The following is a 23,301-nucleotide window of genomic DNA, read 5'->3' on the forward strand; positions in this document are numbered from 1 at the left end:
CCTGTCCCAGGTGGGTCCCTCGGCTGACAGCATTTTCTTCAGTGTTGCTTTGAGGGTTTGATTATACCGTTCCACTAGACCATCGGTCTGTGGATGGTACACCGAGGTCTTCAGGTGTTTATTATCAAGGGAAGCACAGACCTCTTTCATCAACTTTGAAGTGAATGGAGTTCCCTGATCAGTCAGCACTTCTTTAGGGAATCCTACTCTTGAAAATAATTCCACAAATTTGTCAGCGATGGCTGCAGTTGTGGTGGTTCGCAACGGAAAGGCTTCAAAGAACCTGGTGGCGTAGTCGACTATCACGAGGGCATACAGGTATCCTCGACTCGACTTGGGCAAGGGGCCTATGATGTCCATGCCGACCCTTTCAAACGGCACTCCAATAATGGGCATCTTTTGTAACGGGGCCATGGATGGTCGTCGTGTATTTTGTCGTTGACAAACTATACATTTCGCACAATAGTCCTGCACGTCTTTATAGATCCCTGGCCAAAAGAAATGTCTGGTTATGCTATCCGTAGTTTTTTCTTTCCCTGTGTGACCAGCCGTCAGATGGGCATGCGCAAAGAAAAGAACCTGCTCTCTAAAGGACTGGGGTACAAGCAGTTGTAATTCTCCTTCCGCTCTGTTTTGTCTATACAGTAGATCGTTTTTAATCAGAAAGCGAGGAAAAGAGGGAGAGGCTAGATCGCCAGTAGCATGCGCAGCTTCCCATGCATTAACCAAAGTCCTGTCTTCACTCTGAGCAAAACGAAAGCTTCGATCAATAACCCAAGGCTCGGGGGACAGGTATGAAGGAAGGCTATTACTCTGTTTTGATTGTGATAGGGTCTCTTTAAAAAGGGACAAAAGCTCAGGGTTGTCTGCTCCTAAGATCATGTCTTCAGGAAGGGAGTCCACCACCCCTACCCAAACTGTACAGGGTTCCCTATTTGGAAGGGCTATAGTAATAGATGCTACAGGGTACGGTTTTACATCTCCATGTACACACCTTATATAAACGGGCCCTTTTGGATTCATCTGTTCTGGCTTAACAAACCGGGTTTGAATTACTGATTGCCTGCACCCTGAATCTAGCAAGGCTCTTACAGTGTAACCATTCATCCTCATACTCACGTAGAAGGTGCTGCCCATTTCTGCGGAGTACATCACTGTCCTTGGAAGATAGCCGACCTCCATCGGTTCCTCCGGTGGCTTACGCTTGGGACACATTCTCGCGATATGGCCCCACTCTCCGCATTCGAAGCACTGGGGTCCTTTGTTCGGTGGAAGGATCATACTTGTGGGGCGTAGCAGCCGAGGCAGTTCTGCTCCGCCCTTAGGTTTTTTCTCCATTTTTGGCGGGGGAACCCCTTTCTGAACTTTTTCTGGCTCCCAAGTAAGGGTTTTTGGTTGAGCTCTAGCATATTGGGAAGCCATTTCGATTGCGTGTTCTACAGTAAGTCCCACATGTTCTCATACAATGTGTCAAAATTGTGGAACACTCTCCCTTTGCAAATGCGAGATAATTCCAACCTTACTAGTTTCCGGAAACAGCTCAAAACCTTTTTGTTCAGTAATTAGTAACCTCCTGAGGGCACCTTCTGTTTTAGTTTCAGCGCCTGGACGCCTCAGGGCAACTGTAGCGCTTTACAAATCCCATTTTCATGTCATTTCATTTCATGTTGACGCAACCAGCGCTGTGTAGCGTAAGGCAAGGCTTCCATGAACTGCTCTAGATATATTTTCTTTAGTATGTCTTCTTTACTGCACAGGTCCGGGCGCAACCATTTGTCGGCTGACATTTTTAACCTAAAAAAGAGAGTCTTTGGGTTCTCACCTTGAATGCCTCTTTCTTTCCTGAACCGCACACGATAGGCCTCCTGATCCAAACCCAAATGGTCCAGGATCACCATTTTGATGGTGGCATATGGAGTGGTGCCGAGGGGGTTAGCAGCCTGATAGACTGACTGGGCTTCGCCGGTAAGAAGAGGGGCTAGAAAGAACGGCCATTTCTCTTCTGGCCAACTCAGTGCGCGGGCCGCCCTTTCAAAGTTTATAATGAAAGCGTACGGATCTTCACCTGAAACGTATTTCTGTAGGGCCACACCTGGGGGATGGGGGGCATGTATTCTAACCTCCCTTTGGACGACCTGTGGCGAAGGTGTTATACTCTTCAGGCTTTCCAGTTGAGCGGTTATTGTTGTTGTGAACATATCCCGGTCTGCCTGTGCGGACGACATTTGATTTTACATTGCTTTTTCCAATTTCTCCTGTCCTTTAATGATATGGTCAATTAGGGCCTCCATCTTTTCTTTACAGACCGATGGTGATCCCACTTCTGACACCAGTTGTCCCGAGGGGGTCGGAACGTTGGGATTTGAACTGGGTACTGTCGGTTCTACAGTTGGAGCTGATGAAAAGAGAAACACAGGCGCCTTCAGTAGCGGTTTTAACGAAGGCTTTATTGGGACGGAAATTTATTTCATGAAACACAGTCCTGGAAAATTCAGCAAAGAAAATGTGTTTTTCTCTTGCGTCGATTCTTTGGCTTCGGGACTTCAGGTGGCCGAATTCAACACCGGGCGTCGTCTTTTTGGTTCCACTCCGGTACCGGCAAAGAAAAAGAAACGAGGGTCAGGACAAAGAAATGGGGTGATACTTCTCAAGGGAACAGGAGTGAGGGAAGAACCGCCGTGAGCTCGTGCACTAATTAAATCTACCCCAAAAAGGTGGGGAAACGAAGTGCTTGTGCAGGGGCAGAGGGTTCAGAGCTTTTTTCTACAGGAAAAATCACTGCTGTTTCCTCCGCCCGACCCAACCCGCTACCCGGCCCCGTACCTCTTGGAGCCACGCTCCTCCCATGGGAACGTGGCGGGGCGAAGCGTGGAACCGTTGGCCTCCAGGAGTGTCGTTCTCCTTCTGGTCCAAGTCCTGGTAACTCCCGTCGTCGTCCACGTGTACCTCCACTCCTGGGGAAACGCCGTCCGTTGAGGTTTCTGTCCTTCCGGCTTTTGACGCTGTTACGCTCTCAGGGGGTGGAGACTCAATTCCTTGGTCTTAAGTTTTAAAGGGACCGTCTGAAGTACTGATCAGGATCCAGACTGACTCGTCCTCTTCGGTCCATGACTCAGGAGTATTCTGTGGGGACAAGGGGCACGGTAAAAGAGGTGTGTCTGTCCACCATTTTGCAGTAGTCTGAGGTTCCGACACCCGTGCCCCGTCACAATTACCTACTGGGGGTCGCCAGTAGTTAGATATAGTGCGGAACTAGTTTTCATAGGAAATCCGCAACATTCTATTTGGAATAACTTTGGCGCCGGTGGACGAATACACACGAAATTCTCCAAGAAAATGGCCTGCTCCACTCCGCTCCTTCCCTGAAAGTTTGGGGGTGATTCATCGAGTGGGGGCCGAGAAAAAACAGGGTCCCAAAATGTGTTTTCACCATGCAATTTTCCATAGGACCTTTAGCCAGGGCTACAGCCCGAACGGCTGATTGGAATTACACCAAATTTGGCAAAACGGTAGAGTTCGGTTTGCAGATTGTGCTTTTTGTTAAATGGTGTAAATCTGTTCTATACTTCCTGAGAAAATCAAAAGTAAAATCATAGTGATATCTAGAGACGAAGTACTGTACTCTGTACAGTACTCTGTACTGTACTCTGTACCTACCCGAGCACGAGCTGCATGCTGATTGGATGTCAACTGTCTGTCAACACTCCAAACCAGGATGTGTTTGGCAGCCATCCTGTACCTCAGTAGAACCTAGGCACAAGAAAGCAGTGAAAAGTAAAATCATAGTAATATCTAGAGGCGAAGTACCGTACTCTGTACTGTACTCTGTTCTGTACTCTGTACCTTCCCGAGTGCATACTGGAGGTTCCTGGTGGGCTAGTTGACCCCCAGGGACCTCCAGTATGCAAGGGGAATTATTTCCCCCTTTGCAAACGCGCCAGGGTGCTGCGTTATAGAGAGGTGTAAAAGGGGCGTGGCCTCATTACACCTCTCTTCAATGCAGCCCCCTGGCGCATACAGGAGGTTCCTGGTGGGCTACTTGGCCCCAAGGGACCCCCAGTATTCAAGGGGAATTTGTTCCCACTCTGCAAACGCGCCAGGGGGATGCGTTGCAGAGAGGTGTAATGAGGCCATGCCCCTTTATACACCTCTCTGCAATGCAGCCCCTGGCCCCTACTGGAGGTTCCTGGTGGGCTAGTTGGCCCCAGGGACCCCCAGAATGCAAGGGGACTTAATCCCCTAACTTAGAACACCCTACAGGGCGCGTTTGCACAGTGGTGAAGGTAGGTGGCGGGGCTTGAGGTGATGTGAGTGCAAACATGCCCTGTGGCACTTTTTAAGTTGGGGAATTAATTCCTCTTCAATCCAGAGATCCCCTAGGGGGCAATTAGTCCAACAGGTATCTCCAGTAAGCACCACGGAGCTGTGTTGCAAAGTGTTGTAAAAAGGGGGCGTGCCCTCTGAACACCTCTCTGCAACACAGTTGCCTGGCGCATACTGGAGGTACCTTGTGGGCTAGTTCGCTCACAGGGGACCTCAGGATTGAAGAGGATTTAATTCCCCAATCTAAAACGCGCCACAGGGCGTGTTTGCACACATGTTACCTCAGGCCCCACCCCCTTCCTTTACTATTGACCAAAATGTTCCTGTAAAATCAGTCGAACTACGAATTCCGATTTACTCACCTCACAAGAAACGTCAGTGCTGCATCTTTGAGCGCACTTCTGATCCTGAAAAGTAATTCTAACCATACTTACAGTAACTTGAATTTCCTTCCATAGGCTAACATTGACTGGTTTCACTAGGACATTTTTCTAAGACTGGAGTTTTGGAACTTAAAAAAATTCCTCTAAAATCAGCCGAACTACGAATTCCGATTTACTCACCTGTTATCAGGAGAGACCTCAGTGCTTCATCTTTCAGCCCACTACTGATCCTGAAAAGAAATACTAATCGTAGTTACAGTAACTTGAATTTACTTCAATAGGCTAACATTGACTGGTTTCACTTGGAAATTATGCAGTCCGCAAGAAGTGAGTAAGTACAATTCCTTAAGTAGGCTTAGTCCCCCTATGTGTATGAAAGCTTCAATTATATCCTCTAGTATGCAGGAATATTCGGTTTGCATGCATATTTTCACCCTTAGAAGAGCGTGCTTCACAGAAGGAAAGATTCCCCTCCAAAGCCTCTTCACTCCTTTAACTGACGTGTAGTCTTGGATGACAGCGGTGCTCCTCCCCAAAGCCAAGAACAGCCGTGCAATTAATAGTTCAAACAAATTGCCCTTGAGCTCTGGAAGGGCACACAACGCTCTTCCTCACCTTCCGGTATGATTACCTTGCAGATGCACACATTCAGAGCTTCCTTTTACAATTTGCCATGTCCGACTCGTGTCAAGGCAGGTACGCTCCTTAATCATGGACTGCTGTACAGGGGGAATGAAAGCACACTTCTTAATGAATTAAGAAGTGTGCTTTCATTCCACCTGCGCAGCAGTCCATTATTGCGGGGTGTACGTGCCTTGAATCTGCCCCCAAACGTCTTAGGTTCAATGTCCTGTTGCCTCCCCTCTCATGTATTGGAACGGTTGCAATTCCAGAAAATGTCAAGTCTTGCCACGTTTTCCCTTCATGTGTCATCATGTGCTTGGCCACTGCATATGTAGTATCCTTATTTTGAGTTGTCCTGATGTGTTCTAATATCCGTTTTTTTAAAGAGAATAATGTGCTTCCAAAGTATCGTTTTCCACAAAGACACTCAATTAAATATACTACATATGTAGATTTGCAAGTGATCGTTTCATTGACATTGAATACTTTCCATCGTGGATCAGTGATGGTCTTCCTGTTCTTTCCAATTTTACAAGATTTGCAGCTGCTGCACCGGCTGAATACCTTTTGCAAATTTTGTTGGCAAGATTCTGATTTCCTCATCACGAAGTGACTATTGACCAATTCGTCAAAAAGATGATACAATCCGAATGATGCTAACATATAGCAAGGAGAGTTTCAAAATTTGAAGAATATTGAACATATACTGTAATGTTTTAACTAAAGACACAAGTCTCCATTTCAATTATTTAAAGGCAGAGCACCTAATACTATATTCTGTCTAAGCTGGATGATATGGGATAGAGGTGTTACGTTTAATGGAAATAGGAGTTGGAGAGACCTTGAGGAGAGGATACAGGAAAAGAATAACAAATATTAAGATGAAAGGAAAAGGTCTAAACAGGTTACAGTAAAGATAGGGGATTGGGTTTGGATTAAAGCTCCAGTAGGTGCCATGACTTGGTCTAAATATTCAAGACCCAAACAGGTAACAAAATGTTTAAAGAATGCTATAAAGGTTGCAGATGGTTAGGATTTGGAACTTGAATCGAGTGGCGATACTCAGATCAAATGTAGAGGTGAATAAATGTCCTTTGGGCAAACTTCGATCTATAACGAATGGAACGGAATGTCAAAGTTCTCAGGAGGGGTTTACAGATCAGAAGACAAAAAGAAGTAGACGTAAAAGTGTTGCTCCGTTGTATTTTAAAGACTATGTTAAATAATTATTGCTATTTAGAAACATCATTTTAGTTTGGTTATATGTATCTTACAAAAGTTCAACAGGTACTGGGCATACGTGTGGTTAACAATTCTGATCATACAGTAGTTAGAGACAAATGCAATTGACACCGGTAGTCTGGTAGAGCCAGTATGTGATGCTTTATGTAGTTCTTTTTTTCAGATTTTACAAACGCCAGCCGACACGTGTCCATCACCAAACATTACAAAAGCACTGTTTGAGCACCCCTGTCCTGTGTACCCCAAACCCACAGCAGATTGCATATCTTACAAAAGTATCCAAAATAAGGCTATAGTTTATTTCATGATCATTTTTTTGTGCTTTTATGTCTTTTGCAGAAATGTATGCAGTTTGCATGTTGTTTTTATAAGAAGAGAGACGTGTGATATTGCACTGAGATTCTCTTTCAGTGTAACAGTTCCAGAGAATTAAGAATATGGAACTCTGGGGTGAAGGATTGGAAAAGTGGGCAATTCCTGGAGAAATGACGATGGATGAGGTGTCCTTATAAACTACATTGTACTTACTTGAATCTGGAGTGTTGGACTTCATTTAAAAAGTTACTAATGGCCCCTGTGGGTCCCCCAGCCAGCTTTCGCCATAGTCACCCAGCATTCAGGCCCAAATGCTACTGAATTACTGTTTATGTGGTGTCCTCTATTGTGACCTGTTCCATGCTCTGTGGGAGGGCCCTCAAAGGCCAAGTCCACGTCCAGGGCAAGGCTGCAAGACCCAAGATGGTCAATCAAAATGCCAGCCGGCAAGTCAATGTCCAAAGGAGGCCCCCTTAGCCTTTATGGTGCCCCAGCTATCCCCCCAGAAATTCCCTCAAGCCCAGGGTGCACTCTAGTTGTTCACCAGTTCACCAAGGAATTAGGGGTCTCTCGCCATCTCGGGCAGCTGATGAGCATGTCCCGTCCCAGGGTCCACGTTCCTCTGCTGGACTGGGTGCCACACTCCACAAACTAACTGAGGCCCACTATAACCAACATGTGGGGGAGGGGGTGGGAGAGAGGTCTGATGCAAGTCCCAAGGCCGGGGGGCAGATACCAGGCAAACGTCTTCAGCCCTAGGTGTTCCTCCAGCTGCTGAAACCCCTTGTACAGGCACACGCATCCGTAGCCTCCTCACCTTTGGTCTGTGCTGCTGGGTGCTGTCTTCCGTGGATAGGAGGGCTGGCGGCATTGTAATGAGTAACACAAGAGGGAATATTGTGTCACTTTTATTTGATTTTGTATCGCTTTGTTCGCCCTAAGTTGGCAGGGTATGCTCAGACGTGAGTCCTTTGCTCACTTGGCCACTGGATTCAAGATAGCCTGGCTGATGAGGAATATGAATCTGAAACCGGTCCCAGGATGCTTGTTTCCGGTCCAGGGAAGACATGGCTTGGCAGTTCGGGCTGTACTGTTCCCATGAGGCACAGGGTCAGACTGATTTGCATATGGCCATGTACGAACTGGGGTGGCTGAGTGAACTAATGAATGGTGATGGATCAAACCCAGATCAGTTGACTGGGGTTGAGTGTTTGATTTGCTCAAACGCTCTGTCCATCATCCCCTTTTGTATCGCTTTGTTCGCCCTAAGTTGTCAGGGTATGCTCAGACGTGAGTCCCTTGCTCACTTGGCCACTGGATTCAAGATAGCCTGGCTGATGAGGATTATGAATCCAAAACCGGTCCCAGGATGCTTGTTTCCGGTCCAGAGAAGACATGGTTTGGCAGTTCTGGCTGGACTGTTCCCATGAGGCACTGATTTGCATATGGCCATGTCTGAACTGGGGTGGCTGAGTGAGCTAAAGAATGCTGATGGATCAAACCCAGATCAGTTGACTGGGGGTGAGTGTTTGATTTGCTCAAACACTCCGTCCATCATCCCCTTTTGCATCGCTTTGTTCACCCTAAGTTGGCGGGGTATGCTCAGACGTGAGTCCCTTGCTCACTTGGCCACTGGATTCAAGATAGCCTGGCTGATGAGGATTATGAAACCGAAACTGGTCCCAGGATGCTTGTTTCTGGTCCAGGGAAGACATGGCTTGGCAGTTCGGGCTGGACTGTTCCCATGAGGCACAGGGTCAGACTGATTGGCATATGGCCATGTCTGAACTGGGGTGGCTGAGTGAGCTAAAGAATGGTGATGGATCAAACCCAGATCAGTTGACTGGGGGTGAGTGTTTGATTTGCTCAAACGCTCCGTCCATCATCCCCTTTTGTATCACTTATATTTGATTTGGCATTATTTGAATTACAGTGATAACTATACATGCATGTGGTGTCATATGCAGTTTTAAGTTAATAAAACATTAAAAATCATTTTGGAAAACGAAATCTGCAACTTATCCAGGTCCCTACAGCATGGGAGACAGATCCTGTTCATATCTGGAATGCATGTGCCTAAGAGTCGGACGGCAGAAGGAGATTGCAAGGGCACACACATATATGATCACACTCACACTAATTGGTCCATCTGATCAGAAATATGAGACAGTCAGATACCTTTTTGTAACAACCCAACTTTGATTGAAGTCCCTGTACCTATCCTTCTTGAAGAGGCACCTCAACTTCATGTAGCCAGTATGGTACCAGTCATGGGTCTCAGAGCCAGCAAAACATTTAGAGACAGTCCACTATAAGAATATTAGAGTTCAGCGATGGGTTTTGTGTGTTCAGAAATAGATGGCGCACAACAGGTAGTGGTTAGGTATTCAAGAAATGGTGATACTGGTTGGTGCTACTTGTTCAGAGAAAACCCAAGACTCTGAGACCAAAGGGTGGGGACACTCACCCTTCTGATAAGTAGACAGCAAAGTCAAGAGCACACAACAAATGTACTGATATAAGTAATCATAGTATGATGTTTAAGGATGAGATCGCACACAAGTGTTCTTTCTATCTTGTTTTAATGGATATGTGGATGGTCCTCCTACCAAAGGAGACCCACGGAGAAAGAAACCAGCCGGCTCGCATAGCTGTGCCACCATTCCATTCCACTGCTTGTTGCAGTTGGGCAGCATGCTAGAAGCTGATAATATCAAAACTGCCACAACCAACTCTGCTGGTATGACTATTGTAATGTTGAGTTCAGTGCTAATTCTTTGAGCAAAAAGGCTCTCTCACATCTAAAAATACATGTGATGATGCATTTTGTTCTAAGAAATAGCGTTAAATGCCACAGAATACGAACAGCAAGCACAAGAACCACGAGCACTCGTCAAATGTGATTTTTGGGTAGGATTTTCTCCCAACCTAATACTGCCATTTAACACTATTTTCTTACTTCACACTGCACCGTTGCATCCAAAATAGACTCACACATTCATTTTCTGGTAAGAAACAGCACTGAATGCAGCAGAACATGAATAGCAAGTGTGAGCAGTGGCTCATGTGTTCTAGCTGTAGGAAATTTCCCCCGAATTGCTCCTAATTATGCAAAGCGAAGAAATCACATAATTATTGGTAATTTAGCGCCAAAGAGTAATGTAGGATTGCCAAAATTACCCCGATTACTCTGTGTAATCGAAATCCCACCCAAGCCTTATACAAATATCAGACATATTGGCTTTGCTAATACTTGTTACTGTTGTTTGGGGTGGCAAGAGGTTTGCTTTCCATCTATATGTTTCTTGTAATTCAGTAAGGTTAAAACAGACAGTTCTGTAAGCATTGCACATTAGTCCAACTCTGCCTGAAGCCAAAATTTATATTTTTAAATAATGTTTCCAACAACCTTTTGCATTATGTCCAGAAATATTTCTACCTCAGAAATGAGACATTACATTGTATGGGCGAATAGCTTCACTAAAGAACATGTTAATACATGTCAAGCCTAACATTTCATCTTACCATTTTAAACAACCTATAACAAGGTACCGGTTCACAACTTCTCTTCCCAAAAGCAGAGTGCTTTCTTTCAGACCTTCATTTTAAATATTATCTTAACAAAGTAAATTCAACTTAAAGGTCTGAGTAAGTAAGAGGCTGACTGCTTAGTGCAGTAATGTGCACTTGACTTGCAAGAAGCACCCCTTGTGTATACACCTGAGTGTCACAAGGGAAAAAGATGCATGATGAAGACTGCTTTGCGTCCTCACCTGACCAGCGTATTTGTTTAAAAATACATTGTGTTAATGACAGACGCAGTTTTGGTGTTTATCCTGAAATTAGAATAGTTATCATCTGCAGGGAGCAGCACAGTCAGCTTCCTAAACAGTAGACGACAACCAGAGGTAAATGCGGCAGCTATGCTTTTGCAGCATGAGCGTATGATAGTCAAAGCTCACTACTGGGTGAACCTGACCCCCGTACATAAATGTACGTAGCGTCCTATCTGTCAAACCTGCAGTTTCAGAGCCCCATTTGGATGTGGGGGAGCAGCTAAGGTTTTGTTGATGGTGAAATCTCCATGTGCTCCTTAGTGAAAACCCCTTTACCAAAAGCATATTTTTCACAGACCATCATGATCAGAGGTGCAAAAGCCCAGCACTACTTAGAGCCAGGAGGCAACCACTTGCATTCAATGCTTCTGAACCAAGGATTGGGAAAGTGACATCCATGGAAATAATTCCCTAAAGGTCATGGACATTTCTCATTTGTTCTTAAGAAACATTTGGGAGGTTTGTTTTCATAAAGTGAATGTAAAGTGGGCCCAAAAACAGGGCAGGCCATATAGCAATTTATCTTCTATCACAGATTTCACTGCCGGGACAGTTGGGCTTTTCTCAATAGGGCGCATGTTCCTTTGCGGGTATTTATTTGTTGAGGAGATGGAGGTGAGCATTTACCAAGAAAAGGTGTGCTACAAGGGTGCCTCCTCCATCTAGGCTACCTCTTATTGTATCATGTAGCAATGTCTCCTGGTCACAGCTGGGGCCCTGCTAAAGAATTGGGGGTAGATTTACAAGCCCATTGAGACACTTTTGCTCCACCATTGCGTTATTTTTGTGATGCAACAGTGATGTAAAAAATGTGGCCAATTTACAAAGTGACGCATCTAGGGAGATGGTCAGGTTGTAAAGCCCAGTGTCACATTATACCTGCATCAGGTATAATGTGTGCAGGGTGGGCATTCCCACGCATGAAAGCCTTGAGAATGTGACACAGTGAAATCTAAAAGATTTTACTGCGCCACATCTAGGACGCTACTGCGTCAAGACCTTACGCCTGCTTGATGCAGATGTAAGGGGTGACGCAGAATAGGCCTCAAGATGCATTGCTGAAGTTGCGCCATGCTTGCAACACGACTCCAGCAATGCATGACATTTGCACCAAAAGATGTGCCAGAATCCTTGCGCCATGGAGGAAAGTTTTGTAAATAAGGCGCATCCATGGTGGCGCAAGGGTTTCGCAGGCTGGCGCAAGGAAACGGACGCATCTCTACAGATGCAACAGTTTCTTGTAAATCTGCTCCTTGATATTTAGCAGAAGAGGTATATTCCGCATTGCATTGTGGAGCAGCAGTGTTTAGAAACATCGCTGTGACAAGCCCTGGCTCAAAGATTTGGCTGTGCGGTAACAGAAACTCTAAGGAGCATTACTGCATATATCCCTGGATCATCAAAGTGCACCAGGTTTCAGGGAGGATTAACTGGGACAGTAATGGAATCCAATCTGGTTCCCACTCTATGCTAGCACTTGTGAAAAGCTGAGAGATTACACATAAGCTAAAATAACAGACATAGGCTTCTCCATTTAAAGGTCTCTCACAGGAGAGAACCTTTACATAGTGTCCCCTGGGAGGGTTCAGCCCCCCACACCAATTTCAGGTGTTTATAAAAGTGAGTAACAGACACCATCACCCTCACTAGTCAGAATCAGGTCATCTGCTCTCGATGTGATTCACATGTAGGACTTTCTCTACAGTAAATCTCAGACTTCAGCCATTTGGTCACCATAGAAGTTAACATCTTTGTGACCTCAGGCCATCTGCTTCCAGCCTCAAGAAGGCAATGATGTACCCTCCCTAAAAATGCCATCACTAAAGGCTGCAGACCAAGGAAATGCTGCCCGATTTGTAATCTGTTCTACCTGACTAAATTCCTGGAGTCTACTCCAGGGCAATCGCTCCAGTCCCTGCTACAAGTGCACACCCCCTTCTAACTGTGCCAATCATGCTGGTAGATGTAGAGAAACTGGTTTCATTTGAAGTGCCTGCCACTGTGGGATGTGGTGGTAAAGTGTTAGAATGGAAATTGTCCTTTTTTGTGACAGCTCACATTAGGGTACCTTGGTGTGTTTACCTTGGGCATCCTGCACTGTTTTCAAGGAGTTTCTACCGTGATTTGCACTAATGCCCATGGTGTTTATTGATAAGCTAAGCCACTAGCCTCCCTAATTTCTGACTTTATTCTCTGTTTTTTAGATATTGGACAGACATATTTTTTTCATTGGACACAGAGTTCATTAAGGGTCAGACCCTTTTCCATGATTTAATGTCTTTTTGATCCTAGTTGTCTCTTCTTGATTTAATGACTGTTTTCCCTTTGCTTGTTTTTGTGCTTACGCTGAGAGTTTCAGTCTCATAGTGTGCGGATCGTTTGACTTGTACCTTTCTGCTGCTGACGTTGCTGCATTCAGTAAACTACTTTTTTTTCTTTTCCTAAAAAGACTCCATGGGATTTCATGTGCTTTCTAGCTCTTTTTTCTTTGTGCTTGTTCCCCATTCAGTTTGCCCTCCTTCCCTTGCTGTTTGAATTGCTTTCTTCCTCATGTCCCCTGAACATGACTGCTAGGCCCTTTACTGCTTTTTTTAATATGATACCCCCACTTCTGCTCCTCCACTCCTCCCCCAATTGTCAACCGTTCCCACTAAGGGGCATATTCACAAGGAGCTATCGCTGAATTAACGGCACTTTATCGCAGCCAAAGTCGTGATAAATTTACCTCCCCATTCACAAGCTGGTGCAAACAGCGCACAGCACCAGTTTACCTGCGATAGCAGCCTCAAAAACATTGGATTTCATGTGCTTTCTAGTACTTTTTCCTTTGTGCTTCTTCCCCATTCAGTTTGCCCTCGTTCCCTTGCTGCCTGAATTGCTTTCTTTCCCACCTCTCCGGAACATGTCTAATATGCCCTTTTCTGCTTTTTTTTTGTAATATGCTACCCCTACTTCTGCTTTTCCACTCCTCCCCCAATTGTCAACCACTCCCACCAAATCTATTATTATTATTATTATTAAACTTAGTTGAGCCAACAGTGCCATTCCAGACTTGTATCTTAACCACTTCGATGCGGCGCACATTTCCCCCGTGTGGGCGAATTCTACGTGTGCGCAAATCAGACAGCAAGCGGCTGTCCGACGCACATTCCCACCAAGTCGTCTGACGGCCGGTGGCAGTCCGATGCATGGAAGAGGTTAAAAATGAATTTTATTCTCATCAAAATGGACACCCATGAGGGCTCAATTAGTCTACTGTGTTGTTTTAACCAAGAAATTGGTTTGTGTCATTTTAAAATCACTTTCAAAACATCTACTGCAAATGCACAATATTTGTGCCCATATTTGAAAAGGTTTGTGCAAATACTGCAAATAAACTCAAAGATGGCTCTTCTATCCTATTTTAAGGATCTTGTAAAGCGTGTGGCTAGCTAAGGCCTCCCAGCGCTAGAACAGTCATCACAGTTGGCTAGATCACCACAGACGAGCAATAAGTTACTTAAAGAGACAAGTTTTGTGGGTTTTATGAAAAGAGAGTTTGTGGGTCGGCTGATGTAGTTCTAATGGAAGGGTGATCCAAAATGTGGGGGCCAATTAGGCCATTGATCAGCCTCCCTAACAGGACCACTGAATCTTAGGGACCTTTAGTCGATGTTGAAAGGAGGATCTAAGGAGCCTCCCCGGACTATATGGGGAGGCTAACAGTCTTAGCTTTTGGGGTCCTCTCTTAGGAATTGAGCTGAGCAAAATTATTAAAGCGTTGAATTGCACTAGTTGCTTTAACGTGAGCCAATGTAGATCTGTCAGAGTCTTTTTGGCAAACTGGTGCCTTGGGATGTTCATAAGAAGGCGAGCAGTGGCATTCTGGAAGACCTGCAGCGTTTTGATCACTACAATGATGAACGACCAGCGTGACTGTACAACAAAGAAAAACAACCGGGAAGGACCTCCTACTCGGATCTCGTGAAGGACCGCTAGTCTGGTCTCAACTGCACAGCCGTAATTCTTGTAAAGTAGACGGACAACAATTCATACTGGATTAGTTACAGAGGGGCATCCGATGCTGCCTACCCCGTTCCCATACATGTGCCCTCCTAGAAACCAGGTGCGAGGAGTCAAGATGGCCAAGTTACTAGGATCCGTGCCCGATCCCTCCAGGAAGGATGGAAGACAATCGATTCTGAACAGGCTGCACATGGGCTGTGAATGCTACCACCCCAGTACCTCTGGGTGTCCCTCTGGAATCGGGTGCTGGGATTAAGTGGCAGCCATGATACTTTGAGGTGAGGCAGTCATTGAGTGAAACGCCCAGCTTGACTCTCCTCAGCTGGGTCAAGCAACATCTGCAACCGCCAGGGAGGCTTACACTTCTTGGTACTGGCCAACGAGCGGGACACAGTTTCATTGAACTGCCTACACAAAAAAGTTACAAATGGCATTCCATGTTGCTCTACAGGGGCCAAAGGGATCTCCATCTGCCATTTTTAATCCTCAGTAATTCTCTGGTTTAGTTATTTGGAAATGGCAACCCCGAGTGATAAGTTTAAAGGCAGAAGGAAACAAATATGCTCCCATTACCACCTACTGGCTCTACAAACACCTCATACTAGTGAGAAAGCCCTTTCCACAAAGTTGTTCCTAACATAATTAACTTTCTGGCCCTGTTATTTGGAAACAGGAGCCTAGCACTATAAACAAAAATCCAGAGGGAAATAGTGTTCTCAGCGACATCTACTGGCCTCCCAAGCACCTATCTCCTGGAATAAGCCCTCCACAAAGCTCCAATGTGAATACCATTTATTTGAAATGACTCTAGAGTCTCCCAGCCGCATCCCACAATACTATAGTGTCAGAGCCAATGTAGTTCACTGACACAGGACTTATTAACACTTCTGCTCCACCATGATACAAAAATGGAAGATGTTCTTATTCTGCCATATATTGTGTCTTTATGACCACACTGGCTTTCTATGCCTACATGAATAAATAAATGCTAACTTTAAATCGGCTGCTTCGAAACATGTTGTGTTTTGTGTCAAACACCTTGGAATCATACCTCAACACCAGTAACTGGTGTGGGAGGTATGATTTGACCCTTCCAAAGGGACATTTGTGGGTCACCGGTCTACCCAGTACCAGCTTTCTTGACCCGGGCAGAACAAAATGGACGCTGTCAGCCACAGACACGATTCTGCTCTCCTGGTGCTGAGCCAAGCTGGAGCAGAGGAAGTCATGACAATAGGCATCCTGTCACAGGGAGGTGGGACCACCTCCCAGACAGAGTTTAGTGTATTGGGGCTGGGTGCGTGTACTCTGAGAGCGCAAGAAGGTCTGCACTGGGGGAACATTTGGTGTCCCTGTGCATAGTCCAGCTCAAACCAGTCCTGGGAGCCATTGGCTCCTGCTCTGGTGTGAAACTGGACTATGGTCATGGGTGTAGCCACCCCTCTGTCCTGCCCCTCCCTTAGGAGGATCCCCTGAATCTTTCCAACACCTTCCCCTGGGTATAAAGTGGGTTACCTGGCTACAGGACTTTGGATTTTACCTGGAAAAGATTCTGCTAAGAAGAAACCAAGTACTTCGACTGTCTGCAAGACACTGGATGACTGAAGCATCTACCTTGGTGTAAAGGAGTTACTTCCCTGAAGAAGCAGGCACCTAAGTGCATCTGACATGTTTGCTTCTTCTAAACTCCAGAGGACTCTGACAATTTTAGCAACACAAGAGGTGGGTTCCTGAAGGTCCCTGGGGTAGATCTGACCTCTGAGTGATTCTGAGACCAGTATCCCTTGTGGGGACTGTGCAACCCAAACCTCTGTGCACCTCGTACATTTGCAAGTGAATAGGCTTGTTTGTGATTCCCGATCTTGTGCATGGACTCCATGTAGTCCTGACCCCAAGCAGCATTTACACCGAAGCTATCCAGCCTCCACTCACTGAGTGCTCTGTGGGCTGGTGCTTTGTAGTTCTGCTCAAGATCTCCTCGCAATCCTTGGTCTGTTGAACTGTGGGTCCTGGTGAGAGTCACCTTGCTTGTTATTGGGATTTCCTGGTGGCTCTAGATGAGCCCTGACTCCCCATTGCTTGGAAAGTCCACTGGACCTTGCTGGTCCACACCGTGACCTGTTTTTTCTTCCTGCATGGGTTGTATTGCCAAGGCTTGTTGGTACTCCATCCAGAAATCGACCCCTCAGCTCTCAACATCCTATATCGGACAGCCATCCTGCAGATCCTGGTCATCCTCGACATCTCCTGGTCCCTGTGGCTGCAGAGTCAATCAACCGTTCTTTGCACGTGAAGCAACTGACATTGGTGGGCATTCAACTACGGAGCCCCTGGTCACCTGAAGTGACCCAGACTCTGCCCCCTCTGCTTTCAGGTTCCTCTTACATTGAATCTATGCTTAGATTCCACGGGACACTCGTCGCCTTCCAGGCACAAGTACTTCTTTGCAACGCTCCATTGCAAACTACAAATGTTTCCGACTCCATAAGACCCCTATGCACCTGGCCTCTCTGTGATAGGTAACACAGTTACCTCAGTGTACACTGGTGGGTTGGTCTTAGAACCTCCTATGTTCCAAAGGGTTTGCTCGAAGTCCTAGTAGAAGTGTCCTTAAACTGTAACTTTACAACCGCGACTTTCCCATAGAGTTGTACAGAGCACGCAGTAGTGTTTCCTCACGGCACCCATCCTCCGTAGGTGCCCTGTGTCACTGCCTTGGGTGGTTCCTTGGGGTCCCAGTGATTCTACGTGCTCTAGGCACTGTGTCTAGTCAAGTGATTGTTATACCATTTTTTTAGTTTATGGTTCGGTCTCCCCCTGTGTATTTTGCTACCTACGAATGTTCTATTGATTCAGCATTGTGTACTTTATGCCCTAGTCTCGTGTAGAGACTAGTAGAGAGTTTTATATTAATGAATATATATTTTTATATAACTACTGTGTGGGTCTCCTTTCATTTAGTCATTCAGGAGGTGATATTCTGGTAAAACAAGCTGCTTTACATTCCCTCGAGATTAAGCCTGAAGGCTGTTCTCCACAGATACCACTAGGATAGCTTTCTAAAGGTTATCTTTGACCTCATACATCATAAGGGTCGTGTGGACTGGTACAGGGTGCCCACTTTAATTAGTGGACAGCATATACCAGGCCACCTTCTCACACTCACCCTGACCATGCCATTATGTTAATACACCACCATCCAGACAATACACTCCATTAAAAATAGTCCTATCTCACTATCCTGCATGCTCCTTAACTTCAGATCAGCAGTGAGACGCATCACCGAGCTAGCCGAAACTATACTTGAGGATGATATTGACATTTCATTTTTGAGGGAAGCTGGCTTAACAAACACTCTACTCCAATCCTAAACCTGCTCATTCCACTTGGCTATTCTATCTTTCGATGGGCTAGACCAGGACAAATTGGTGACGGGCTAATAATCATCCACAAAGAAGAAATTCACCTTATCTCACTAGAACCTATGAATTTCTTGACCTTCGAATACCTTGGGGCCAAACTCACGACTAATGCCACCACTCCTAAAAAACTCCATACTATATACTACCTCACTGGTGATCACACATTGTTTGCTGAAGAATTAATGGACTTCATTACACAGCACTCCCTTATTGACTCCAATGACCTTTTTCTTGATTACTTCAATCTGCACTGGAAGGATAATGATAATGCCACAGTCCGTAAAATAAATAGCCTTCTTGATATCAATTACCTCAAACAACTATGTAATGAACTGACCCAAACTTGAAGCCCACATCCCACACTTCTGACCCGCTGCCCTCCACCCTAGTACAGAACCTCAACCATATCATCAACCTGTTCTGGACCAAATCATGAATGCCTCTCTTCAGGTTGTGTTCCTGGTTCCCAAGTCAATCACACTCTCTAAAACCCCGGAACAGACCGCAATGACTTTAACAACCTCACACCTATTACAAAGCTACAGTTCATAGCCAAAATGATGAGGAAATGTGCCCTCCTTCAACTAAGCCAACACATAGTGGAATTCAACCTCTACAACACTTTCCAGTCAGGATTAAGGAAAGGCTGTAGCACCAAAACTCAATATTTTTGATAACCTTCACAAAAACCTAGTTGAAGGTGATGCCTGCCTCCTAATCCTACTTGACTTAGCAGCGGCATTCGAAGCAGTAAACCCCCAGCTTTATTTTAAATTCTCAGTAACCGCACTGGTGTCAATGGCACAGTACTGAAATGGTTTACATCCTGTCTGCAGCATTTCTGGTAGCAAATCAAAATCCATAACTGACTCTCCAAACTGCTCCTGTGACACAAAGCGTACCTGAAGTCCCTATCCTCTCCTCAGCCCCTTTTAATTGCTGCAAAGTACCCCTCACTACCATTCTGAACCGTGCAGGGCTCAAATACCACCTATATGCTGAGACATACAACTGAACACCACACTTATTAAAATGCCTCAAAACCAACCATCTTAAACTAAACTCCAAAAGACAAAACTACTTCTCTTCTCCCCCCAAAACAATCCTTTATCTATCCAAGAATAAATCAAGAATGTGGACATTCGTAACTGCTGTTTCTCTCTTTTTAACTTTATTAAGACTCTGAGCATCACCTTGGACAGAAACATGTCCTTGGGGGAGCACATCATAAACTCTACCAAAGAAGCACTCTGCACACTCAGACATCTCAGGAAAGTAAAGGCCTTCATTTCCCCATATGATCTTAAGATGTCACTCTGCGCCCCATAACGCTGCTCTCAACCCTGCTGTCAAACTCTTCTAAGGTACTAAAAACAATTTGATCACATCTCCCCTGCCCTCTATAGTCCTATATGGCTTCCCAGTGAATGAAGATGCTTCTTCAAGACAGCCTACATCACCCACAAAGCACTTCATACGAAAACCCTTGAATACTTAGAAGCCAAACTTTCAAGAGCTGGAAGAGCCCGAACACTGATAAGCTCCAATGCTGTTCTCATTCCGTCCAGCTTCAAGAAGAAAACATTTCAGGCTCCCTCCTATCAGGTAATCCTCCTAAGATCGGGAACTCACTACTCAATGATCTCCGCTGCAACGCCTCTTCTTCCTCCTTCAAAAGGGACCCCAAATCTCCACTCCTCAGCCTCTACCTTAACATTTGCACAAACTGTTCTACGTTTGCCTAGTTGATTAATGCCATTAAGACAGTCACATGACTTGCTCATTCACCTGTTTGTCCCCAATACCGTTCTCTTACAGGTGCCCTGCATTACACATTGTGACTTTATTACCATTTAGTACTGTACTGTTTTGTGACTTTGACATTATTAAAACCTTCATGTACCTCTTGTAAAAGTATTTACACATTCACATAAACTGTAAGGCACTCTGATACCCTTGGTCCAGCTAGCGCTATATAAAACTCCAAAATAAAAGAATAAATAATAAATATTGAGGCGATCCAAGGTATAAGGCATTGACATAATCCCGGCGAGAATTTACAAGAGACTGAGAACCTTTCTCATTAGTTTCAGAATACTAAAGAAATTAGCAGCACATCTTTTTACTTGGTGATCCCTTGTGAGGCTGGTATCTAGCCGCATTTCTAGACTCATTATTACACTTTGGGGCTGGGAAGCCAAATGCTAAAATTGTTACAGAGCAACATGACCTCCGTCTTGTCTTTATTGACGTTCAATCTGCAGTTCGTCATCCATCTGGCTTCTTCCTAAAGACATGGAACCACACTGAGGGTACTTGAGCTGCTATCAGGCGAGATTGTTATCACCAACTGTCATCACCATAATAGACCAATGATAACGCATAGGAGTGTGGAAATCCAGGCAGGGGGCACATATAAGATAAAAAAGAGTAAGGCTCAGGGAGGACCCATTGAACACCCCACAGCTCAAAGTAAGACTGTCAGAGTAGCAGATTTGATCTCAGACCTGAAAAGTTCTATTCTCCCAAAAATAGAAGAGCCATTTCAGTGCTCGGCCATCAATACCCACATTTGATAACCTACAGATAACTGTGGCATGATCTACCATATGGAAGGTCGCACGTAGATCTAAAAGGATGATGCCCACTGAGCAGCCTTGATCCAACAGTTGTCTTAGTTCCTCGATCACTGCCAGCAAAGCTGTTTCTGTGCAGTGCTGTGGTCTAAACCCCTTTGAGTAGGGTAGAGGAATCAGTTGGATTCAAGGGAGGCAGAAAAGTGTTTCTTGACATGTTTTTCCAGATCCTTCAAGGCTCCTGGTAACAGGGAGATTGACCTGTAGTTACTCAGACAAGGTCAAGACTGGGCTTTTTAAAAAGTGATTTGACCACCTCAAACTTGCATTGCAAAGGAACCTATCGGCTTATTAGAAAAAGACTGAGCAAGTCCGTCAAGGTGAAGGTGATACTATGAAACCATTGACAAAGAATGTAAAGCAGAGCCAGGTCAAGAGTCTGCCTGATTTTAGTGCATTAAAAGATCTGTAAGAAGACTCACAGTGGGATTAGGAATGGTTGTGAGACTGCCTTCTGGTTTCACTAGAGGGGGCTTTCTAGATGGAGGGTCATCCATGTTTGGCCTGTCGGGGAAGGAGGAGTACATGACCAGTATCTTCTTTTGAAAGAAGAGAGTCAGGTATTGATGTGCTCTACAGACACTTCTGGTGTTAAGCCAAATGATTTTGTCTCTGAAAGATCTCTTTAGGGGAACGGGAGTAGTGCTAAATTATTCAGGAGAAATAAGATGATTTAGAAGCTTTTATTTCTTCATGATAGGACCTAGTGGCATTCCAATACTTGAGTTTACTAGCTTTGTTGTAGGACTTTCTCCAGATTCTCTCCAGGTGCTTCTATATTTCTTTCAAGGTCAATAAGTGAGCATTGAACCAGGGGAGTTTGTTGACTCACTGGGCATTATTATGTCAATTTGTCGATAAAAAACATACTTAATGAGGTAGTAATCTACTCATTAAAACGGCAAGTGGACAGGGTAATTTGGTAAGATGGATCGGGTCTCATTGCCTTCAGTGAAGCTTACCAATCCTCAGGGTTCAGCTTGGGGCACACGGCTCCAGCCATCTGGTGGGTAAAGGGTAGGTGGGGAAAAGAGATTCGGTAAAATGATAGGGAGTAGGAAGTGATCTGACCAGGTTAAAGGTAAGGGGCTCTTTACCTGCATATTGGTGATGTTACCGAGCACAAGGTGAATGATATGGTCTTCCTTGTGGATGAGCCCTCCACCATTTGCATTAGCTGTGATTTATTTATTTTTTAACACAAACTTTATTGCATATCTTAAGTCGTGGTCACACGTACATTGAAAGTTGACAGTGGATGAATAGTTATAAAGCAAAGGATGATACGCAGCTATCCAAGCATTTCGCTGATATCTTACGATACAATGTGACAGTGCAAACAGAAGAACAATAATTGCTAAACCCCCATATCCCCAAACCTGATAACCATGTCATCTAGTCCAGTAAATCCAGGTATGCATCGACACAAAGAGTGGATACAGAAGTCAGATTAGCCTGCAAAATAAACTTGAGGGGTATACTGCATATGAACAGTGATAGAGAGAAGGGAGCCAACCACGTCACCACCCACAAACGTTAATCATCCCTGCATTGTTAATGGTCTTACAAGGTGCAATGGGGTAAGCCTACGGTGCAGCATGTGTGTCAGGAGCGCTTGAACTGATTAGTCTGGGGCCATGACTTGCACTTTAAGCCCCTCGAGGAGAGAATCCTATTTCAGAGAGCTGTTCTACATATGTAGGCCAAGATACTTTTCATGATGAAGAACATCACTTTCATCAAGTGCCCAGTGAGCCATCTTGTTCTACCATGTGTCTAACCTTGGCGCTATGGCGAATTTGCCAGCAATAAGGTCAGATCTGCAAATCGCAGTGTTACCTTGGAACCTCGCGGCCGAGGATAGAGGCCCAGGTGAAACTGTGCTTGAGTACCCTATTGGTCCAGCCCTCTGACTTACTATAAGGCCATTGCATTAGCTGTAAAGACACAAGATCTTGTAAAAGATACTTGGAGGAGCCACTGTTGGTATCATACATGTATATGTTAAAATCACCAAGCAAGGTGAAATTAGCCCTGTTTATAGCCAGGTAAGCAACCAAATCAGGGAGAACCTGTAGAAAAGGAGCATACAGGCCCGGCAGTCTATACAAGATTCCAGAAAAAGTGAATGTTAGACCTGGCACCATTGCCTTGGGTCTCCCTTCCATTTTTTGCTGTTGCCTCCTTTATTTTTGCTATGTTTTTGCTGGTCTAGATGCTTTGGCCACTGTGCCACTGCTATTCAGTGCCACAGTGCAAGTGATCCCTATTATCAAGTATTGTATTGGATTAGTGACTCCATGATTAGTTAATTTGATTTACTTTACAGACCCTAGTACAGTGCACAATGTGTGCTCAGGGTCTGTAAATCAAATGCTGCTGGTGGGCTTGCAGCACTGGTTGTGACATCCACAAAAGCAGCTTGTAAAGTGTGTCTCAGGCCTGCCATTGCAGGGCGTGTGCAGTCTGGTACTGCCATGCTGAATGGGCAAGTGCACCCACTTGCCAGTCCCTG

The 23,301-nt window shown here is 45.1% G+C and overlaps 1 protein-coding gene across 1 annotated transcript in view; it reads right to left on the reverse strand.

The window, feature by feature from the left end:
• Window positions 1–2,231: 2,231 nt before the first annotated feature.
• LOC147703600 (follistatin-related protein 1-like) overlaps window positions 2,232–23,301 on the reverse strand; it is a 128,860-nt gene continuing 107,790 nt past the window's right edge. The window contains exons 3-4 of the mRNA XM_086929522.1: window positions 5,338–5,425; window positions 2,232–2,395 (exon numbers count right to left, since the gene is read on the reverse strand). Of these exons, the coding sequence (XP_086785648.1) occupies window positions 2,232–2,395; window positions 5,338–5,425 (252 nt within the window). The remainder of the gene's footprint in view (window positions 2,396–5,337; window positions 5,426–23,301) is intronic.

The sequence above is a fragment of the Lissotriton vulgaris genome, chromosome 7 (genome assembly GCF_964263255.1).
Source record: "Lissotriton vulgaris chromosome 7, aLisVul1.2, whole genome shotgun sequence".
In the NCBI taxonomy this organism is placed as follows: domain Eukaryota; kingdom Metazoa; phylum Chordata; class Amphibia; order Caudata; family Salamandridae; genus Lissotriton; species Lissotriton vulgaris.